The 18,216-nt window shown below is 30.2% G+C and overlaps 3 protein-coding genes across 4 annotated transcripts; all 3 read right to left on the bottom strand.

Moving 5' to 3' along the window:
- Nucleotides 1-557: 557 nt before the first annotated feature.
- On the bottom strand, nucleotides 558-1,519 carry LOC143175294 (mitochondrial 2-oxoglutarate/malate carrier protein). Its single transcript, XM_076373906.1, has 3 exons — nucleotides 1,449-1,519; nucleotides 924-1,139; nucleotides 558-702 (listed from the first exon to the last, which is right to left on the bottom strand). Exons 1-3 carry the CDS (start codon nucleotides 1,517-1,519, stop codon nucleotides 558-560), a joined length of 432 nt encoding a protein of 143 aa, XP_076230021.1.
- A 601-nt stretch (nucleotides 1,520-2,120) lies between these two features.
- On the bottom strand, nucleotides 2,121-7,424 carry LOC143175268 (uncharacterized). The gene is made up of 10 exons (XM_076373669.1): nucleotides 7,230-7,424; nucleotides 6,847-6,944; nucleotides 6,355-6,492; nucleotides 5,539-5,733; nucleotides 4,992-5,176; nucleotides 4,800-4,920; nucleotides 4,494-4,701; nucleotides 3,585-3,913; nucleotides 2,861-3,028; nucleotides 2,121-2,405 (listed from the first exon to the last, which is right to left on the bottom strand). The coding sequence occupies exons 2-10, from the start codon at nucleotides 6,889-6,891 to the stop codon at nucleotides 2,265-2,267; spliced, it is 1,530 nt and encodes a 509-aa protein (XP_076229784.1). The 5' UTR covers nucleotides 6,892-6,944; nucleotides 7,230-7,424; the 3' UTR covers nucleotides 2,121-2,264.
- Nucleotides 7,425-8,284: 860 nt separating this feature from the next.
- On the bottom strand, nucleotides 8,285-17,005 carry LOC116429002 (transcription factor HES-4). Of its 2 annotated transcripts, XM_031981334.2 has the most exons (6): nucleotides 16,803-17,005; nucleotides 15,038-15,155; nucleotides 12,152-12,241; nucleotides 10,187-10,265; nucleotides 9,990-10,060; nucleotides 8,285-9,248 (listed from the first exon to the last, which is right to left on the bottom strand). In XM_031981334.2, the coding sequence occupies exons 2-6, from the start codon at nucleotides 15,089-15,091 to the stop codon at nucleotides 8,919-8,921; spliced, it is 624 nt and encodes a 207-aa protein (XP_031837194.2). In that variant the 5' UTR covers nucleotides 15,092-15,155; nucleotides 16,803-17,005; the 3' UTR covers nucleotides 8,285-8,918. The 2 variants fall into 2 exon arrangements, with proteins under 2 accessions (XP_031837194.2, XP_031837193.2); XM_031981333.2 differs by having other exon boundaries at nucleotides 9,990-10,265.
- Nucleotides 17,006-18,216: the final 1,211 nt, after the last annotated feature.

Below are 18,216 nucleotides of genomic sequence, written 5' to 3'. Positions count from 1 at the left end.
CTGTACGTCGCGAGTTGGGAAATATTAACAACGACCGCTCGTCCCATTGTCGCTACGCTTCCTCTCCAAAGGGCAGTAATTCCTTCACTTTTACATATTATTGCGAACGCATGGAACACATTTTTGTAATTTCTTCTTTGATCTATAGAAAATAAATATGCACCGTTAGTACACATAAAGCAACCAAATTAAAACGAGGAATCATTTTAATCAGACATTCCGAAGCATGGAAGTAAAAATAAACTTTTATTTAAGTGTATTCTATAATATTATATGTTCCTTTATATTTTTGTTAAAGATTTTTTCATCGATGCTGCTCACCAATTGTGTTTGTATATTACTTATTGTTATCTGAAGGCAATATACTTTACAAAAGCGTTTTATATCGTATTCGTTAAATTAAATTGTCTTAGTCGTCTCAATATATTCGATCTAAGTGTGTATTTACATTGAAGTTCAACATGGTCATGGTTTTACATGGAACAACGATAATTCCAAATGATTAAGATACAACGATTTTCTGAAGATGACTTCAAACGATTAAGCAAGATACAATGTTATAAACCTTTTGGCAATCTGCCATCAGTAGACATTCTTACAAGGGCGACTTCCGCCGGTGTGCCAACGAAAGCTCCTACGCCGCCGGCAGTAGCTGCCATAAGCGCCAACGTGCCGAAATTAGGTTTCTCAGGGTTTCTTTGTCTAATTATTCGCAAATAAACGTTAACAGGTGAATCAAATGTAGCGTGTAAATGTTCCAAAAGTAATTTTCAATCGAAAAATTGCAGAAACTCACAATACATTCTGATAATTGTAGTATTAAAGTATATATTAAACAATGTATATGCACATTGATTAACAGATTAACTGCCTTATACTTTCACCATAATACCATTATGATGTTTACAATATATTCAACTCACTTCCAGTATTCTTGTAGTTGATTGTAAATACCAAGTCTCACGGTGGTATACGTTGCTTGTCGCAAAAGGCCCGCACTCAGGCCGGAATAAAATTTCAAAAACCCTTCGTTTTTGTATATAGAGCTAATTATGGAACCAATCGACGTTTTCTCTTTTTGAAGTTGAATCCGATTTTTTATCACATCCATAGGATGAACCACGCAGGTTGCAGCCATGCTGAAGGATTTTAATGGAAACAGATAATACGGTAAGTCCTAATAATTGTAAATATTATCATATCGTTTAGCATATATTAAATTATTACGAAATTAATATACATGGATTTATAAAATACTTCCAGATTTAATGTAATTTGTACGTCAATATAAGTCAATATAAATTCTAAAATATATTTTCTAACTGAAGATTTGTATTTTTAATCGATTGCATGTGATTGATCGCTTCAATGTATAAGTTTGCCTTTAATGTATTTATGTGGAAAAGGATTAAGATGCATATGAAAATATTTGACATTCATCCAAGTACCCAGAAAGTCCTGCATTAACAAAGGTAAACAACGGTGACAGAGGCTGTTTCTTTTTTGGTGGTTCAGTCATTTTTACTTAATTCATGCAGGACGTATTTAAAAAATGTCCAGTTATAATTTTAATGGTTCCGAGGTAGCTTCACATCTGCAAGTAAAGCACGAAACATAGAATTTTCTTCGAGTACAGAGACATGAAAATTTGAAATTGCAATGTAAAAATGAAAAAGTGAATGCATTCGTTTAAAAAATACTTAACCTAATAGCTGCAGGTGAAACTTATGGCGTTTACTTCACGTGTACATGTTAGAACGAATTTCAATTGTCAGAGTTGTAAACATTTTTGAAATATTCAGTTAATTTCAAGTATTTCGTATATGAAGTTAAACAAATTATTTAAAAACAATCGGAGTATTGAAGTAAAGGAATTTTAAATATCATATGCGAATTTCAAAATTATGCAGAAATAAATTGTACTGTATGAAGGGTAATTAAATAATCGACTAGTTCTACGTTTGCTTAAATTTTATCAGTTTATTAGTGACACTCGTGTAAAGAGGTAACTGGAAAATAAGAGAACATTTATGATTCATTAATTTATTATTGTACAGATATTGGTAACTGTTCATCTTATTATTTAGACGATAGCATTAAAAATAAATGAACGTGTATAAGCGAATGTAAATAGTATTTTGTAACGTTAAATGCCATTTGCCTTAAAATAATATACCTACTCCCTAAAGGACGTAAATACGTCGTTTTATTATCTACAAAATATACTAGAGGAAGAAATGTTTTTTCCACTTTATTATCTTTTACTATTTCAAATAACAGATTTGTTCTTCCGGAAGAAACTTCGTGGAAATACGGGGACGTCTTCGCCTTCTTGTGAGCACTGTTTCTGTTACTGTTTCTTCTTTTCTCCTTAATGGTACCAGACCCATTTCCTTTTTACATTCCTATAAACAAGGGTACGATTTCTAATTTTAGTTCTGTTCTTATTTGGTTATGATCTTAAAATTGTTGCCATTCATTCTTAGTGTAAAAAGCTTTTCGTTTTGTAGAAAAACTGTACTCAGGAATTTGGAAAGAACGTTCTCGAGAAATATCGTAAATTTCGTAATATCATTCTTTCGCGATAGAACATATTGTACATAACTATTTATAAATGACAAATAATATAGAGGGTGTTAATTTTAACTCAAACACCTAACTTATTTTCGTTACTATTGCATGTAAGAAAACATTACTAAATAGGATGATTTTCACAGAATTTTGTTTATCTCCATCAGATGCACGCCTTAAAACCATGAATATCTAATTTAGTTATTTTTCTTACTTTCAATAATAACTGAAATAAGTTAGCTGCTCGAGTTAACATCGACACCCTGTATAAGTATTTTTATGCACGTACCTCCACAGCTTTCAGAATCGGATAGAGTGGTCGCACGTCTTTAGACTCATTGATGACTTCTTCCGCGTAATCAAGAACTCTCTGATTTTCCTTCTCAATAATTACTTTCACGTTGGTGGCCTTTTCTTCCAAAAGTTTCTCCTGTTTTTGTTCAGCCTCTTTTTCGCTCTGAACACACGCGAGATGAATCATTTAGAAAAAGGTGAATTCTTGTTAAATATATACAGGGTGTTTCAAAAATATATGGCATGATCATCACTGCTTTCCTTCAAATTTGTAAACAGGTTGTTGTACACTGTATTTCATAATAGTAACTCAACATTTATTTACAAAGTAATACCAGACCTCTATGCACGTATGAAATCACAATTTTGTTATTAATAATTTATTGAAAAAAGAGAAAAATTCTATATATATTCTATGTCAAAAGTTACTCTAAAATATAATAATTGTTAAATTCACAAGAACTGAGTAATGTTCGTTAAATCCTGTTTAAAATCTTCACTAGTCTTACACGTTATTATAAAACAAGGGGTTAATCGTCATCAGTAACTGAAATTATTGGGATGAATAACTTTTGTCTCCTTTTATCGAGAGATTAAATATTGAGAATGTTTGGAACTATCTTAGCAAATTCTTAACAAATTCAGAAAGTGGAGTTAATCAATTCAGCCAATGAGCAGCTCAAATGATACACATACATATACTGCAATTAATCACTTACGATATGTCTTCGCAGTGCTTTCCCATACTCTATTTTTTTATTCCATTCTTCACCTTGCTGCTTCAGTTCAACGTTTTTATCGTGCTCAGCCTTTTTAAATCTCTGCATCATTTCCCAGGCTTTCAGATCCTTGACCTTCTGGAGTTGCTTCAATCTTGCTACCGCAGTTTCTTTTCGAAGCTCCTGTAATTCCCTTCGCATACGAGACTCGCGTTCTTTTCGTATTTCCTCCTTTTCTTTGTAGTCTGCTTCCTTCTCCTCTACAGCTCTCAGCAATATCTTTTCGTCTACATCTTCTTTGGACTGCACGAACATTTGATGCTTCTCCGCTATTAGGATAACAAATTTCTGATATTTTTTATTACGGAAAACTCATTTTTAATTATCGATTTGGAAAACTTGGATGGAACACTTTTAGTCAATTTCAAAATGAAAAGTATTTTGCTTAATAATTAAAATGCAGTTCATATGTTTGTAATATAGGTAATGTAAAATAAGTATATCCGTCGAACTCACAATTTAGGTAACTTATAATATAATTATCTTGAATAATTATCTCCTTTGCATTGAAAATTATCAAAAGATTATTTATTGTTTTATGTACTTTCAATATTAATCATTTTATTATTCATTTTGAAAATGAGTAGTTGAATTCATTAATAGTAAAGGAATGACAGCATTTTTTGAAACACATCCTGACATTTTTTTCTACCAGTATGTGAATACTTCAAAACTGTTTTTTTTAAATACCACATAGTTGCCTATGTGTACCAAGTTATTAATTAAAATCTTCTCAAAAAAATGATTTATACAAATTTAAATTGACATGATGCCTCAATATGAACATACAAAGGAAATGATATATCTTATCAAACATCAATAAATGTAACAAGAAGAATAACTCATTACTTATCGCTTGAATTTTATGCTCTATATTTTTCTTCCTCTTCAATTGAACTTCTTTGTGCATTTTCTTAATTCGTTCCTTAGCGTTCTGATAGGCTTCGATCGCTCGATCCTCAAATTCTTCTTCCTGTTTCAGCTTAAGATCGAACTGTTTTTTCTCTTCGATTGCATCTTTAAAGAACTGCTTCAGTTTCTGTTTCTTGTTTCGCAACTATAAACATATTTACAAGGAAACGTACATAGATTGTGTGAATATTTTTCAAGCGAGCCAAAGTAAATATAAACGAACAGAACGTCGAAGACACTGACTTCTTGCTCTTCGTGCTCTTTCGCATCCTTCAAGTATTTATTTATATTAATCTGATCCTGTTTCGCAGCTTCAAATTCTACGCTCTCCTTTTCCTTCGTGTCCTTCTCATTTTCTTCGATTCTACAGTCCTCGGTAATATTTATTACACAAATACATTACAAGAAACTCCATGCAAATATTTAACAACTTACTGTTCCTTTAATTCCTTGGCATATCTCTTCTGCTTCTCAAGTTGTTCTTCAGCTACCTGTTTCTGCTCTTTTTCGTATTTCGCCGCATCCTCTTTCATCAACTTCACGTACCTCGTTTCTTCCTCCTTATCGAAGTTCTTGAAAGTTTCTTGAAATTTCAGTTGAGCATCCAATTCTCTATAGCACTGTTGAAATGATTTTAAAGTACTTCATATATAATGGATGTGAAAGACTGTATCAAATGAAAAAATATAGTGTGAAGTTAATTGATTAAATTAAACTAAGTTAATTAACTAATATTCATACGATATTAAATTAATTCTTAAGCTTTGTACAATCATCAACGTAAATTATTACGATGTAGAGAATATCGCTAAAATATTTGTTTATTAATTATGATGCACTGAATTTAATATACAAGTCTTATTCAGCGAAAGTAGCTGTAAGGATTAGATATTTAAATCGTTTTTTAAAATGAAAAAATTAAAAATTTCTATATTATAATATATAATATATAATATATAAAAATTTATATATTATAAAATACCTCGGACACGAGTAGAGCTCGATTAATGCGTCTGCACATTGGCTTTCGGTAAAGAATTAACCTTTTCGCTTGTTTTATTATTTCTGCTCTTTCAGCTGCCTTTCTTTCAGCACTCTCCTTGACAAATCTCTCCTTTTCTTCTTCTTCGCGCTTCTTTTTCGCCAAAATTTCTTCCACTCTTCGTTTCTTGATGTCCTGATAAAAAAATACTAGAATCTTGTCATTCGTTTGAATTATTTGATCTTAGATTGTCTGAATAGTTAATTATATATTCTCAGATTCGTGAACCTTGAAATTTAGAAAATAGGGGTAAATAATTATTGTCAAATTAAATAAAGGCATAATCGATGAACAATGTTTATTCGTTTCCACTAGGACGACAAAAATGTAAGATCTTTCATGTAATATGAATGAATATACTAATGAGCTTATTTATTTATATATTGCAAATGAGCGAAGAATAAGTTATTAAAAATTGAAGTAATATCTTTGCGGAATTATAAATCCAGTACATTTGTATAAGAAATTATAGAAATGTAATTGACAAATTAGTTGACTTAGTTTATATTAAGTTTATATTTGATACTGACACATTTTTGAATAACAGCATTAAACAGTATTAAATTAATATATTATATATAATTATAAAACAGTTGAATACGATATTTAAAAATAATTATAGATAATTCTAGAAAAATATATATAGATATATAGATACAGGTGTATTATAGAAATTATTATTATAGAAAAGTTCGATACAATATTTAAAAATAATTATGGAAAAAAATTACTTTATGTTGAACTATTTGAAAATACCTCAACAGCAGTAGTAAATCTTCCTGGATTGTCCGTGACATGTTCGTCTGAATTTCTCTTCGGATTTTCTGCGGTAACTTCACTGGTTAAATTTTGAGATTCTATTGCAGGTAGTATGTCTATGTGAGCCTCGGATTTCTGTTTAAACATATCTCCTTTTACGAAAGAATTATACAAGAAAACTAATCAATATTATTTGTAAAATGTGCATAATTGTAAATAGACTGTGAATAAAAACAGAGCGTTTGTGATGATTAAAGGAAACAGTTAAAGAAGATATTCACGGAACAAGACAAGATCGAGGAAAATATTAAAACATAAAATAACGGACAATGTAGTTAAAGAAGAAACGATCTGTTGTTTTTAGTATTGTTTTAAATATTGAACAGAAATACAATCGTTTCGTGCTTTTGAAATAAAAGGAATTTCCTTATTACTTTGAAGGATATAATACTTTTATCTAAGCATAGAATATATTACACGATAACGTACCTTCAAACTAGTGGAAGATTTTATTGATTCTCGCGAGGCTGACATTTCGTTAGTTAAATATTATAAACTTCAGTGATTTTACGATTTTTCATTGCCTCCTGAAAACGGTTGAAAGAATAGCAAATTATTCCTTTGCCCAATATGTAATACGTGAATCAGCCCGTGCGATTCAAAGTTCATAGTATTACATAATATTTGTACGAAATTAGTGAATAGTTCGATCAAAAGTTTCAATTACTGTATAATTGTATATTTTAATATAATACGGTACCGATTTAAATATTGGCTTATGTTTCATTTTCAACATTTGAAAAGATTCAATTATTTTTACTTTTATCTGTATCTATCTCGAATACTCCGAAAATACTATAAAATGTTCTCACTTTTCTGTTTCTTCATTGAAGTTATCGAACACCATACGTAGATTCGGCTCAGTTTACACTAATATCAGCTGAATAATAATAATAATAATAATAATAATAATAGAAATATAATTGTTGACTCGTATATAGGTACATAAATTAAAGAAGCCAGTACAAATTAAAATGCGATGAACTATGTGATTGCGTTCGCTAATGATAACGTTGCGGATAACTTTGGGCTGTAGGATTGTTGTCTTGGAAACCAAGTTGGATCGATAAAACACCTTAAAGGACTACTATATTTTCAAATGATAAGTTTTCATATAGTGTCGAGTCAAAATTTAGTAATACATGTAGCACTGATTCAAATAAATAAAATTATATATTTTTTATAAATATTAGTTCCTTTTAATTATAGCTTCTACATTCGTTGAAGTTAAGAAAATATAGTATTTAGTATCACATTTACAGATTTTAAGAAATGGAGTGGAAAAGAATGAGTACGAAAATGCATAGGAAGGTATAATAAAGGTGAAACAGTGTTATAAAAAAAAATAAACCTTTTGTACCTTTTCATTTGGTATTTAGACAATCTTTACGTTTTTTGTGGATGATTGAGAGAGTTATTCAACTTGTTTACTTTTTAGTATGTTCATTATTCTTGTGTATAATTACAATAAATGGAAACTCACTTTGATTACACTGGAACGAATAATGACTTCAATGAAAAATGTTTCAGCTAAAAGCTTAGAAGCCATGTGTAATTCAGGTTTTTTTTAATGGAATCATACATTTTTGTTGTACAATTCGATTAATCTAGTAATTTTCCATAAAAAGGTATTAATCTATGCATAAAGGATCACTGGTTTAGGAGGCATTTTTCTTTCAATCACTCAAAGTGTGTACGCAACATTTATATTTTTAATAGGGTGATAAATTACAAGAAAGTGAACAATTCGCATATGCATCCGAAGTTTCGCTGCACTTCGCGTCATTATAATACAATAATCAGAAAACAGAAACATATAATTTCAGAACATTACATGGTTTCGAACATTATGATAAACAACTGTATACAATAATAAGATTTTGAACACTACGGTGTACGAATACTATTTTGGCTATAATTAGAATTCTGTAGCTTGCGATCGTTACATTTTCGAAGTTAATTTAACGTACAGATACTTAAAAATAAATATTTAAAAATGTACACAACTTATTTCTCCATCAGAATGATGCATTATAATTTCATTTTCAATTAGTCTTTTATTATTTAAACTTGTGGGTTTGAGATTACATGATTCGTGAACTGGATTAAATGATATTTTTACAAGATAAATTACTTAATACTATATGTTTGATTTTACATATGAAAAAAGAAATATGTTTTCTGCAATAACAGTGTTCAACGAGGAAAGATGTTAAGTACTGAAAGAGTTAATGCCTTATCAAAAATTTTAAACCCTGTTTCTCGGGAAACAAACCAACGAATGTTCAAAATTTCCAAAAAATCTCGACCGAGAAATTTTACGTTCTTCAACTACACGGACATACGTATATTTTTCAGTTTTTCCATTGGTTAAATGAAATTCTAAATGATACTTCTCTTCTTCAGTAACGTAAGAATTTAATTTAAATTAAAGCCATTGTTTCACGTAATTTTTTGTACAGTTAAAATTACAACGCTGTAAAATATACTCTTCTATAAATCTACCAAGGCCGCCACATAGGATCCTGTTTATCGATATGCTCCACGTCAATTTCTTCTTCGACCTCGTCCTCAACTTCCGGTTTAACTTTTTCTAATGCACGTTGGTACCTCAGAGATTTCATATCAAGAATACTCTCTGAATCTAGCTTCTCACTGTTATCAACATTCATCACCGTGTTACATTGAAGCGGAATATCAGGCGCGACTTCGTCCTGGTTAATTTCGCGATTCGCTGTGACATTTTTATTGAAAGATGTTTCGTTGGTGTCTTGAATTATTTCGTTTTCAACGGACGACTCTGTTACAGGGAAAAGCGGACTTGTCTTCAGCTGAAACAAATGTAACAATTTAGTTTGGAAAGCCAATAATTATTTTATAAGCGTAATAATGTCATTATGTGTGGTGTACAGTCAATATTATGCACAAGCCACGTTGTTCTAATGTTTCTAATGTTTCACCAGTATTATATAGTAATTTGTTCTATATTGTTCTTTGTACGTAGTGAACAAAAAAATTGTGTTCGGAACAAACATCTGCTTTAAAACTATTGTAATATATTTCATCTTATTTTAATCAGAAAAATTAGAGATATGCTGAAAATATTCTAGAGAAAAATTTAAAGGCAAATATGGTTTTTAATTTTTTCGGTTACTCGTCTTTGATTCTATTCTTCTTGTTATTGACCTATCGACCTAATTCGTCAAAAAGGTAATATTGTAAAATAGAAAAATCATTAGGCGTGTAAAGTAATTAATATAATATATGCATAGCAAACAATTTGAGCGATTATATTGACACACTTTTAAACACAATTTATTAAATTTAATTCGAATTTTTAATTTATTACACAAATCTTGCAGTTCAGTTTTGAAATGTGCAATATAACAGTACCTGTATATATATATATATATATATATTTTTATATTTTTTTTAATAAAGGCTTTCGAAAGTGAATACCACGTAATTTAATAAAGATATCCCGTTGGTGAAAAACGAAGACTCAATTCTGCGTATGAAAAAACTTTCGCTTCATTGTGTCGCGATTTGGTCTTCGATAAAATGATAATTACCGTTGATTTCGATGCCCGGTTCTTTTGAAGACCAGCTGCCAAGTATCTTGCTAACTTTTCCGCACCTTCACCTGGAAGAGCGGAGAGAAATCTGTATGCTTCAGCTGCACAGTGTCCAAAACCAGACAACCACCGACTTTCAGCAGAGATATCATCGTTTTTGACAATTGTGTTCGACAATCCGAAAGATTGCAAACCTTGTAATCTTTGTAAATGTCGGACCGTCAACTCTAAAATGTCCGCCTTCTCCAGCTTGCTGATGTCTTCTTCTTCTGTCTGCAAATAAAGAATCATTTTATTCGGCAACTCGTTAAATGATGACAGATAATAAAGAGATATTAAATGTTAATATCAGATTACACTAAATGTACATAGAAAGTTGGAACGTAACATCTGATAGTCGTTTAAAACACTTTACACGATATATGTGAAGTTCAGAAATGTATTTTTGAAACTCTAACATTTGCTCTTCATTCCTTAATATTATACTTTTTGTTATAAAAAGCATAAGAGACTGCAATAAATTTGTAAAACATTTTATTACAGAATTCATGGGTTTGAAGGGTCTACGTTGTACTTATATCTCGAAATAAGTATTTCTGGAAAACCTAAATAAATCCATTTTTAAATTACTTTTTATATTCACTGTAAACAAAGGAAAAGCAAGGGTTTTGGGAAAAGAAAGATAAAAAATTTGTTGTAGATGTAAGATCTTATTGAGATTATTTTTCTATAAAGGACTGCATTGAAATTGTTCATAATAAGTTAAATTCATAAAAAAATGTGTAAAATTTTACAATTGTTATAAGACAGCCATGAATATCAACAATTTGGTAGGTATATATAAATAAAAAAACATTTGTTTTTTAACATTATTATTATCACAGACATTTTCAATTATTATTTAGTTTATTTTTATAATGACAAACTGAATAGCTAATGTGTGATTTAACTTTCAAGAAACATCATCTGAAGATAAAGAAATGTTAGGCATTGTAACGGTTGCCCGATGTCTCGAGAGAGGGCGGTAACGAAGATGAAAAGAATTCATTCAAAAATTAGTTCAAATCTTTTAAAAATTTTGCATATACATTGCTCCATTCAATTAACAACAAATAATATATTTACATTTAAAATCTTGATAATGTACCACATATTTCGTTCTATATAATCAAAAAATAAGATTATTCAACAAAAAAAAATTCCAAGAAAAAAAGGAAGATAAAGAAACAAGTGAAACAAATACATAAACGTAAAGAATACAATTTTTCCATATAAATAAAACCGTACGTTAAGTCAATAGCAAAATTTGTTCGAATACTCGCTATTTGAAATTATTCTAAAACACTGAATATGTATACTCGGATTTTTTATTTCGGTCGCGAGCACCGAACGCGAATGAGACTTCATCTACCGAGCCACGTTCCCGGCGTTTTAGTTTCATTGCGTTACACGAGACATTCATGTATGCGCATGCATTACATATTAATTTAATGAAACCGATTTAAACGATAACGATCGCGCACGTAATTGCAGTGTAGTCGCGTGTTTACTTGACACTTTCGTGGCAGTTCCCACGGTCTAGGAATATTTAAATGCAGAATCGATTGCACGCGTAGTTGCAGTCGGAGAATGCATTTCCTGTTGCGAGTAATTCATAAAATTACTCTCGGATGGGGGTGGGGGCCGGGGGGAGGTGACGTGGTATCGCGCGGTCTGTAAGTCGAGCAAGAAATCGTGGCTTCCTTGAAAGGCCCTTCCTTCCACTTGATGGAAGAAATCACAGCACGTGTTCGCACGTCCGACCAGTTGTACATATCAACAGATTTCATTAGAATATTGCCAGCAAGGAAATTTATTCGTAAACTAATGCACGCTGGCAACTCGATAATTATAAATCATATCTGTAGAACTTCATAGATTTTCCGAGATCTACATCAGACGAATTGGGTCTCATTCTTTCCTCTTTATGGAAATAAATCTCAAAGATTTATGGTTTTCATTGTATTATAATCGAGATGAAATTAAATGAAGATTATAATATACTTCTGATGCATTTTTATTTTACATTCAATGAAACCAAATTTTAAGGTAGAGTTCTTTCGTGTACTTTTATTGGTAACAGTAATGTTAATTATAGTTTATATAACAAAAGTACGTACCTCTAAAGCGTCTATCATAAGGTTCTTCAACTCGTCGAGGCACTTGTTGATTCGAGCTCGCCTTTTTCTTTCTAGGAGTGGCTTCGTTATCTGATACAAACAAAAGATCTGTATTAATTATTGATTAAGAAAAAGTCAATTTCAAAACATTATTTATATAAAAAATTAAAAACCTGTTTAAAACAAAAGAACATGAAAAATAGAAGAGAATTACAAAACGCGATATCGGTTGAATGAAACAGCACTAAGCTCACTATTACCGTGAAATTAGTTATTAACAATCAACCAGAAATGAATGAAAAAAATTATTCAACCTAAAGAGAAAGCAAAAATGACCAGCAAATGCTAATTCGATGACCTGAATTGTTTTGTGTTGTTCTGTACAGGGACCTTTTTTGCTTCTATTCTTGTTCATTTTACCGATGCATCTTACGTTATGATCAGCCACTTATTGAATCTCGATTATACTCATCGTACTAAAAAAAGAACACTGCTAAATAGGACGTTGGAGGAATTGTTCTTTTATGCACATCCTGTTTTTTTAGCAATACTGAAGAAGAGTAAAGTATGGTGTATGGAAGTGTTTCAGAGTCACTTTATAATTCTAGAATATATGAATGTTACTTTATAATACAATAATTCTTCAATTGTTTTTACATTCCTTCCTATAAATTGAAGCTCTTTTATTTGTTTCTCCACTCTTCTTTTAAATAACAGCTTCCCTGAATATCTATCGAATGCAAAGTATTCTATTTTAATATTTAAATGCATCTACCTGCAGGACTACTCGTTATTTAATAAATTTCTCAAATGCAATGTTTTATATTTTGACAATAATTTAATACACTTAGTTCGTCTCTAACCGAACACATGTAGGAGACATGAAAGTCACTACTATTTCTTCGAGTATAATCATATCATTATTTTTGCATCAGACGACACAGCAAGTCGTTTTTTGCAAAAAGTGTTAACTCGTTTACGTCGGAGACCGATCGAAACGGAAAAGATTACATTTAAGACATTTCCTAGATAACGAATGATTCCGGGGATAACTGGATTTGTTGATAAGAAGGGGCACCCTATGTACAGACTATCTGACATACAACACTGCAGAATGGTTGCCTTGATACAGGCGTTATATACATTATAATTGCGCAAAAGTGGTTTACAATTTTAATGCAAAAACGTGAGTACAAATATAAGATATTTTAATTATTTTGAACATTACTGGTATGTAGACCGTAGATCTTTATGTAAAATCAGAACTTTCACGAGTGATTTAAATAAACAGAAGTCAAGCGTAAAATTTATTTTTTCTTTTAACCCTTTCACTGCTGACACCGTGTAATATAAGATATAATAAGAAATATAAGAATATATAAAAATGTATAAGTATTTTAAACGCACACTACATGTGTACGTAAACGTCAAAACATACCTTCAGTGTTACCAACATATATATGTTTATATTATATTGAATAATATTAAATTTAACGTATTTATAAATTATTTTTTAATCTACAGGTATAAGTTACAGCATTCTATTTAGGAACTCAATGACTCGTTTCAGTTTTATCTATTCAATGTTTCGTTCGCAGAATTTGTTACATCGAATAAAATATTATAAACTGAGATCATCAGCGAAGTGAACGCTGGTAGCCAACGTGATAATCACTTGCTACACGGTCTTTAATAACCGTGCTCATTGGAACCATTTTGTCATTAATAATTTACTAGAAACATAATTCACTAGAAGGTTAAGAAAAATAAGAACAAAAGCGAAGTAGTAGCATTTTTTAATTCTTCTAAAGTTTCTTCGATTTTACATTTCATAGGTCTGTCGTAAAAATGAACAAAGTTCGCAATTAAAAAGTTAAAAAACTATCTAATCCGCAGTATCTTGTTTTATGTGTGAAGTTTGCCTCACCGAACTACATTAAGTTGTTTTGTCTGCTACACGATACAGGAAGGCTTAGTTTTAGCTAGTACAAGATGTAATAATCTAGTGTAACTTGTTAACTTGACACGTTGACTCATCGGAAAAGAAAAGTGAAAGTCAGATTTGTTAGGAAATATATAAAAATCACGGCATTATGCAGTTACCCGAAATTATTTGTTTATTATATTTCTATGAAATTTTGTAAACCTGTAGAATATCCAAAAATAGATCTGCATTCTTTAATTTCAGCAACTCAAGGTTACGGGGTGAATACTTTCTATAAAGGTAACTTCCTCCAATGGTAACTCTCAAGACAATTAAACATAGGAAAAAAATGTTTCAATAAAATTTGAACGATTTGTAACATATTAGAAATGGTGTTTTAGAAAAGTTGTTTGAAGTATGTACCTTTATAATTATTTAAAACGTTACAACATAAAGAAGGTACCTTCAACGATTAACTTTGGTGAACTGAACGATCTTCCCTCTACTTTTCCTCATAATGGCTTGAGGCTCATTAAACTTTCTAAAATTAACGTATTAATTCTTGTACGAGTTATTCAGTTGGTAATGGCGCCATGGCAATTATTGGTAAGCAGGATTAATTATAACAACTGATATAGAATAAGTTATAATAGTTCAGAATTTTGCAATATTATCCAAGTTAATATATAGCGGCGTACAAATTATAGTTTAATAACTTTATAATAATATTTTACTGTACGTTAGGTTTAGAAATTCTGTCTTTTCACTTATTCAGTTACAGATACATTTAAAACTTGTACATTTTCTCCCTATTTTGGGGTTTTATTATTTTACCTCGAAGACGGAACAAAATCGAAGGAAGCATCGGTGATATTCGAAAGATTAAAAAATGTATGAATTTTTTCTCTAGATACACAGTAAATTCATTTTAAAAATGAATTTTTGAATCTGGCTTTACTCACCTTTTTATACTGATATGTCCTAGAAACGGGGTGAGGATAATTGAATGACATCATTGTATCATCACTTAGGAACGTGGACGAAAACCAAGTATTTTGAAGGAAAGCAAGTATTTTGTACCTATTAGAAATACATTTATCAATACTTTAATTCATAAATAAAAGTGGAATTGTCTTACATAAATATCTTATGTACAGTTTTTACAATTATCCGTTTATATTTTTCTCTTATAATTTCTATATGTAAAATAAAAACTATAAATACTATTACACAGTATGAAATCGAGTAAAGACATTGTAACAGAGAACTGATTTTATTGTGTATATGATTATAAAATTGAAAACTTCCTAAATAAAACATAGTACGTTCTAGAGGTACGTTTTCACATGACAATAAATTGTAACTCTTATGACAGAAAGCGTTCAGGATTAATTCACGATAGCCTGAAACAAACTGAAGCTTACTTCCTTTGCTAAGGGTTTCATTAATTTGACGATTAAATAATAATTTCGAATATTCTTTTCATGAAAAGCTACTATTTCGGTTGTACTTTATTTAAAGCAAAAGTATATAGTTTCCTATGTTTTTTATTAACCTTTCAAAATTTGTCGAAGTTTTTAATGACGTTTGAACGAAAATATTTTAAATTATGCATATGTTGAAAAAGATCGATTTTTGGGTGTTATACGTAAAATAAAATAAATTGAATGTTTAATGCCTTCTAAAATAATAAATTATATTTTAAAATTCAATTACAATGTAGTAAACAACGATTGTAAAACTGTCGGTTTTTGTTTTACATAAACACCGATGTTTAGAACTTACAACCATTAGTTGTTACTACTACATTGTAAAGGTTTAATTGCAAATAAATGTTTATACAAGTTATTTTATAAAGCAGCGAATTTATTTCATAAAGAAAATGGTTACAAGTAGTATTTTTTTAAAGAATCAGTTTCATTTACAGTTAAAGTAGAATTTATGATCATTCTTAAGTTTTGTTACACAGATTTGAAAAAATGAAACCATGCTTTCACGTGGCATTGTATTGTTATTCAATCATAAAAGCGATAAATATTCATTCAGTCTGCAGACATAAAATGTTTAGTAACATAATGTTGTTAAATATCTGACAGTAGAATCTACATATATTACCTTTCAAAATATTAATTTAGTTTTGACAGAATTGTCAATTATACGTTCAAATACAGATCACAACATTCAATATAATATAACATAGATCAATAACTATCATACAAGCATACACGAGTGAAAAAGTACTAAAGCGTTAATATTGTGACACTTAAGATCAGTAAATTATCAATAAAAATATTTTCGTAATTGTTGAAATTAAATGTAAAAATAAAATTGCATAAATAAAAACACTTAATTTGCAATGTCATGTTTATTTACTGCTTATCTTCTACATAGTTGATCAACTCAGTGGTCAAATGACAAATTACAGTACGTCCAATTTTCATTGAAACAATTGCCTATGCTTTTGCAAACGAATACAAATAAAATCTTGACGTCACCTTAATTTAAAATTTCAGTTAATCATTTCTGAATCCGAAGATAAAGAAAATCATATTTTTCTAAGTGTTATTCAGTATCGCTCAATTGTTATTATTCGTCATAGCGCGAAATTAGCAAAACCGTATTTTTCATCATTCCTCCACTTGGCCACTGAATCGTCGAATATTACTTTTAAACGATCGAAGTGTTTCAATTATTAATTATCATCGAGTAAACAATGTAGTTTCTCACCTGTCACGTTAATATAGTATCACAATGATATATTATTGTCCACTGTGATGTATGCAAGTACATCGTTGCACGATAGTGAACAGTCCGAGTTAAGTAAACATCGTGGACACTATTCGGAAATGTTAACAATGGTCGGTGGTATTTGAATGATGACAGTGCAGAGCGGACTTCACTGACATTACACAAGCAAACGCACGCGTTGAAGTCTCTAGACAAACTGACTCTCCACTGCCATTCAACCAGCGGCTACCCTCACCAACTTCGAACCCTCTACCAACTGTACAGGCAGATCTCTCTAAATGCTTTGAATGTATTGCACATACACATTGACATGTACCGTCTTGACGCGTGCTGCTTACTGAGAAACTTGTTTGCCCATATTAGGAGGATAGTTCGATTATTTACGAAGATTTAACCCCTTGCTCTATGATTTATGTATTTTTCGATTATGATCGACGGAACTGCTTTGATATTAATAATTTATTGAAAAAAGAGAAACATTGTAGGTATATTCTATACCTATGTTTGCTCTGAAATATAATAATCGATAACAAGTGAATAATATTTAATTTCAATTCACAAATATTGAATTATATTTATATTTTTTAGATCTTGTTGAAAATCTTCACCATGAGTTTCATACGAAGAATTCTATTATAATCATTGTATTGAATAAACAAGAAATTTTCGTCGTTTCTATACATTTGATTCTAAACCGTTTATGCTTTCTGCGTTTTGTAAATAGTATTATTCTGTCAGTCTTCGAAACTTTCAAACCTATTATTGGAAATATTCGTCTAACGATTGTAAGACAGATATTTGCAGATATAAAATGTCAGCTGACTGTTTTGTTAAATGTTTCACCTTTTTTCACATAGTTATTTTTATATGTATTTTAAAGTAGCGTATAGGTTTAGTATGTTTCTTCTTTTTTATGTGAAGATTTAAAGCAGCATCAATATTGAGGTTATTAGCGACTAATACCCGTGCAGATGGTATATTTTGAAGTATAAATTTATATTCAGCAAAGACTCGACTGTTTTATTATGCATGAGTGTATGTCATTAACGTCGCAGATTGAGGGCCTATACATATCCACTGACCGATTAACCCGAAATTAGCATTAATATCTTGAAACCTATTAATTTCCCTGAAGTACCCACATCATTCTTGTTTCGTTGATCCAAATTTCATGTTGAAATTCTGATTCCATTAGTGTTTCCGTAAAGAAAAAATGAAGAAGTATATTCCAACAATATTCTTCAAAAAATTACAAAATAAAAGAATGATCAGTCGTATTTAATCTTTCCATAATCTTCATTCTTCAATTTCTTTCGATATTTAAAAAAATGCTTGCACTAGGCATATATCATTTCATTTTTTATTATGCACCAATATCGATAATTCGCCTTAA

The sequence above is a fragment of the Nomia melanderi genome, chromosome 14 (assembly GCF_051020985.1).
Source record: "Nomia melanderi isolate GNS246 chromosome 14, iyNomMela1, whole genome shotgun sequence".
NCBI classification, from domain to species: Eukaryota; Metazoa; Arthropoda; class Insecta; order Hymenoptera; family Halictidae; genus Nomia; species Nomia melanderi.
This window is presented reverse-complemented; position numbering and strand designations above follow the sequence as displayed.

What these genes read in the sequence shown, in the direction of transcription:
- LOC143175294 (XM_076373906.1), bottom strand. Translation starts at nt 1,519, where the DNA reads ATGACTGAACCACCAAAAAAGAAACAGCCTCTGTCACCGTTGTTTACC. An exon ending in GTTAATGCAGGACTTTCTGG is followed by an intron (nt 1,140 to 1,448) that starts GTACTTGGATGA and finishes AAAATCCTTCAG; the next exon opens with CATGGCTGCAACCTGCGTGG. An exon ending in CAACTACAAGAATACTGGAA is followed by an intron (nt 703 to 923) that starts GTGAGTTGAATA and finishes GCGAATAATTAG; the next exon opens with ACAAAGAAACCCTGAGAAAC.
- LOC143175268 (XM_076373669.1), bottom strand. Translation starts at nt 6,891, where the DNA reads ATGTCAGCCTCGCGAGAATCAATAAAATCTTCCACTAGTTTGAAG. An exon ending in GCATAAAATTCAAGCGATAA is followed by an intron (nt 3,914 to 4,493) that starts GTAATGAGTTAT and finishes TTATCCTAATAG; the next exon opens with CGGAGAAGCATCAAATGTTC. An exon ending in AAGCACTGCGAAGACATATC is followed by an intron (nt 3,029 to 3,584) that starts GTAAGTGATTAA and finishes GCGTGTGTTCAG; the next exon opens with AGCGAAAAAGAGGCTGAACA.
- LOC116429002 (XM_031981333.2), bottom strand. Translation starts at nt 15,091, where the DNA reads ATGATGTCATTCAATTATCCTCACCCCGTTTCTAGGACATATCAGTAT. An exon ending in GGACATATCAGTATAAAAAG is followed by an intron (nt 12,242 to 15,037) that starts GTGAGTAAAGCC and finishes TGTTTGTATCAG; the next exon opens with ATAACGAAGCCACTCCTAGA. An exon ending in TTATGATAGACGCTTTAGAG is followed by an intron (nt 10,266 to 12,151) that starts GTACGTACTTTT and finishes CTTTATTTGCAG; the next exon opens with ACAGAAGAAGAAGACATCAG.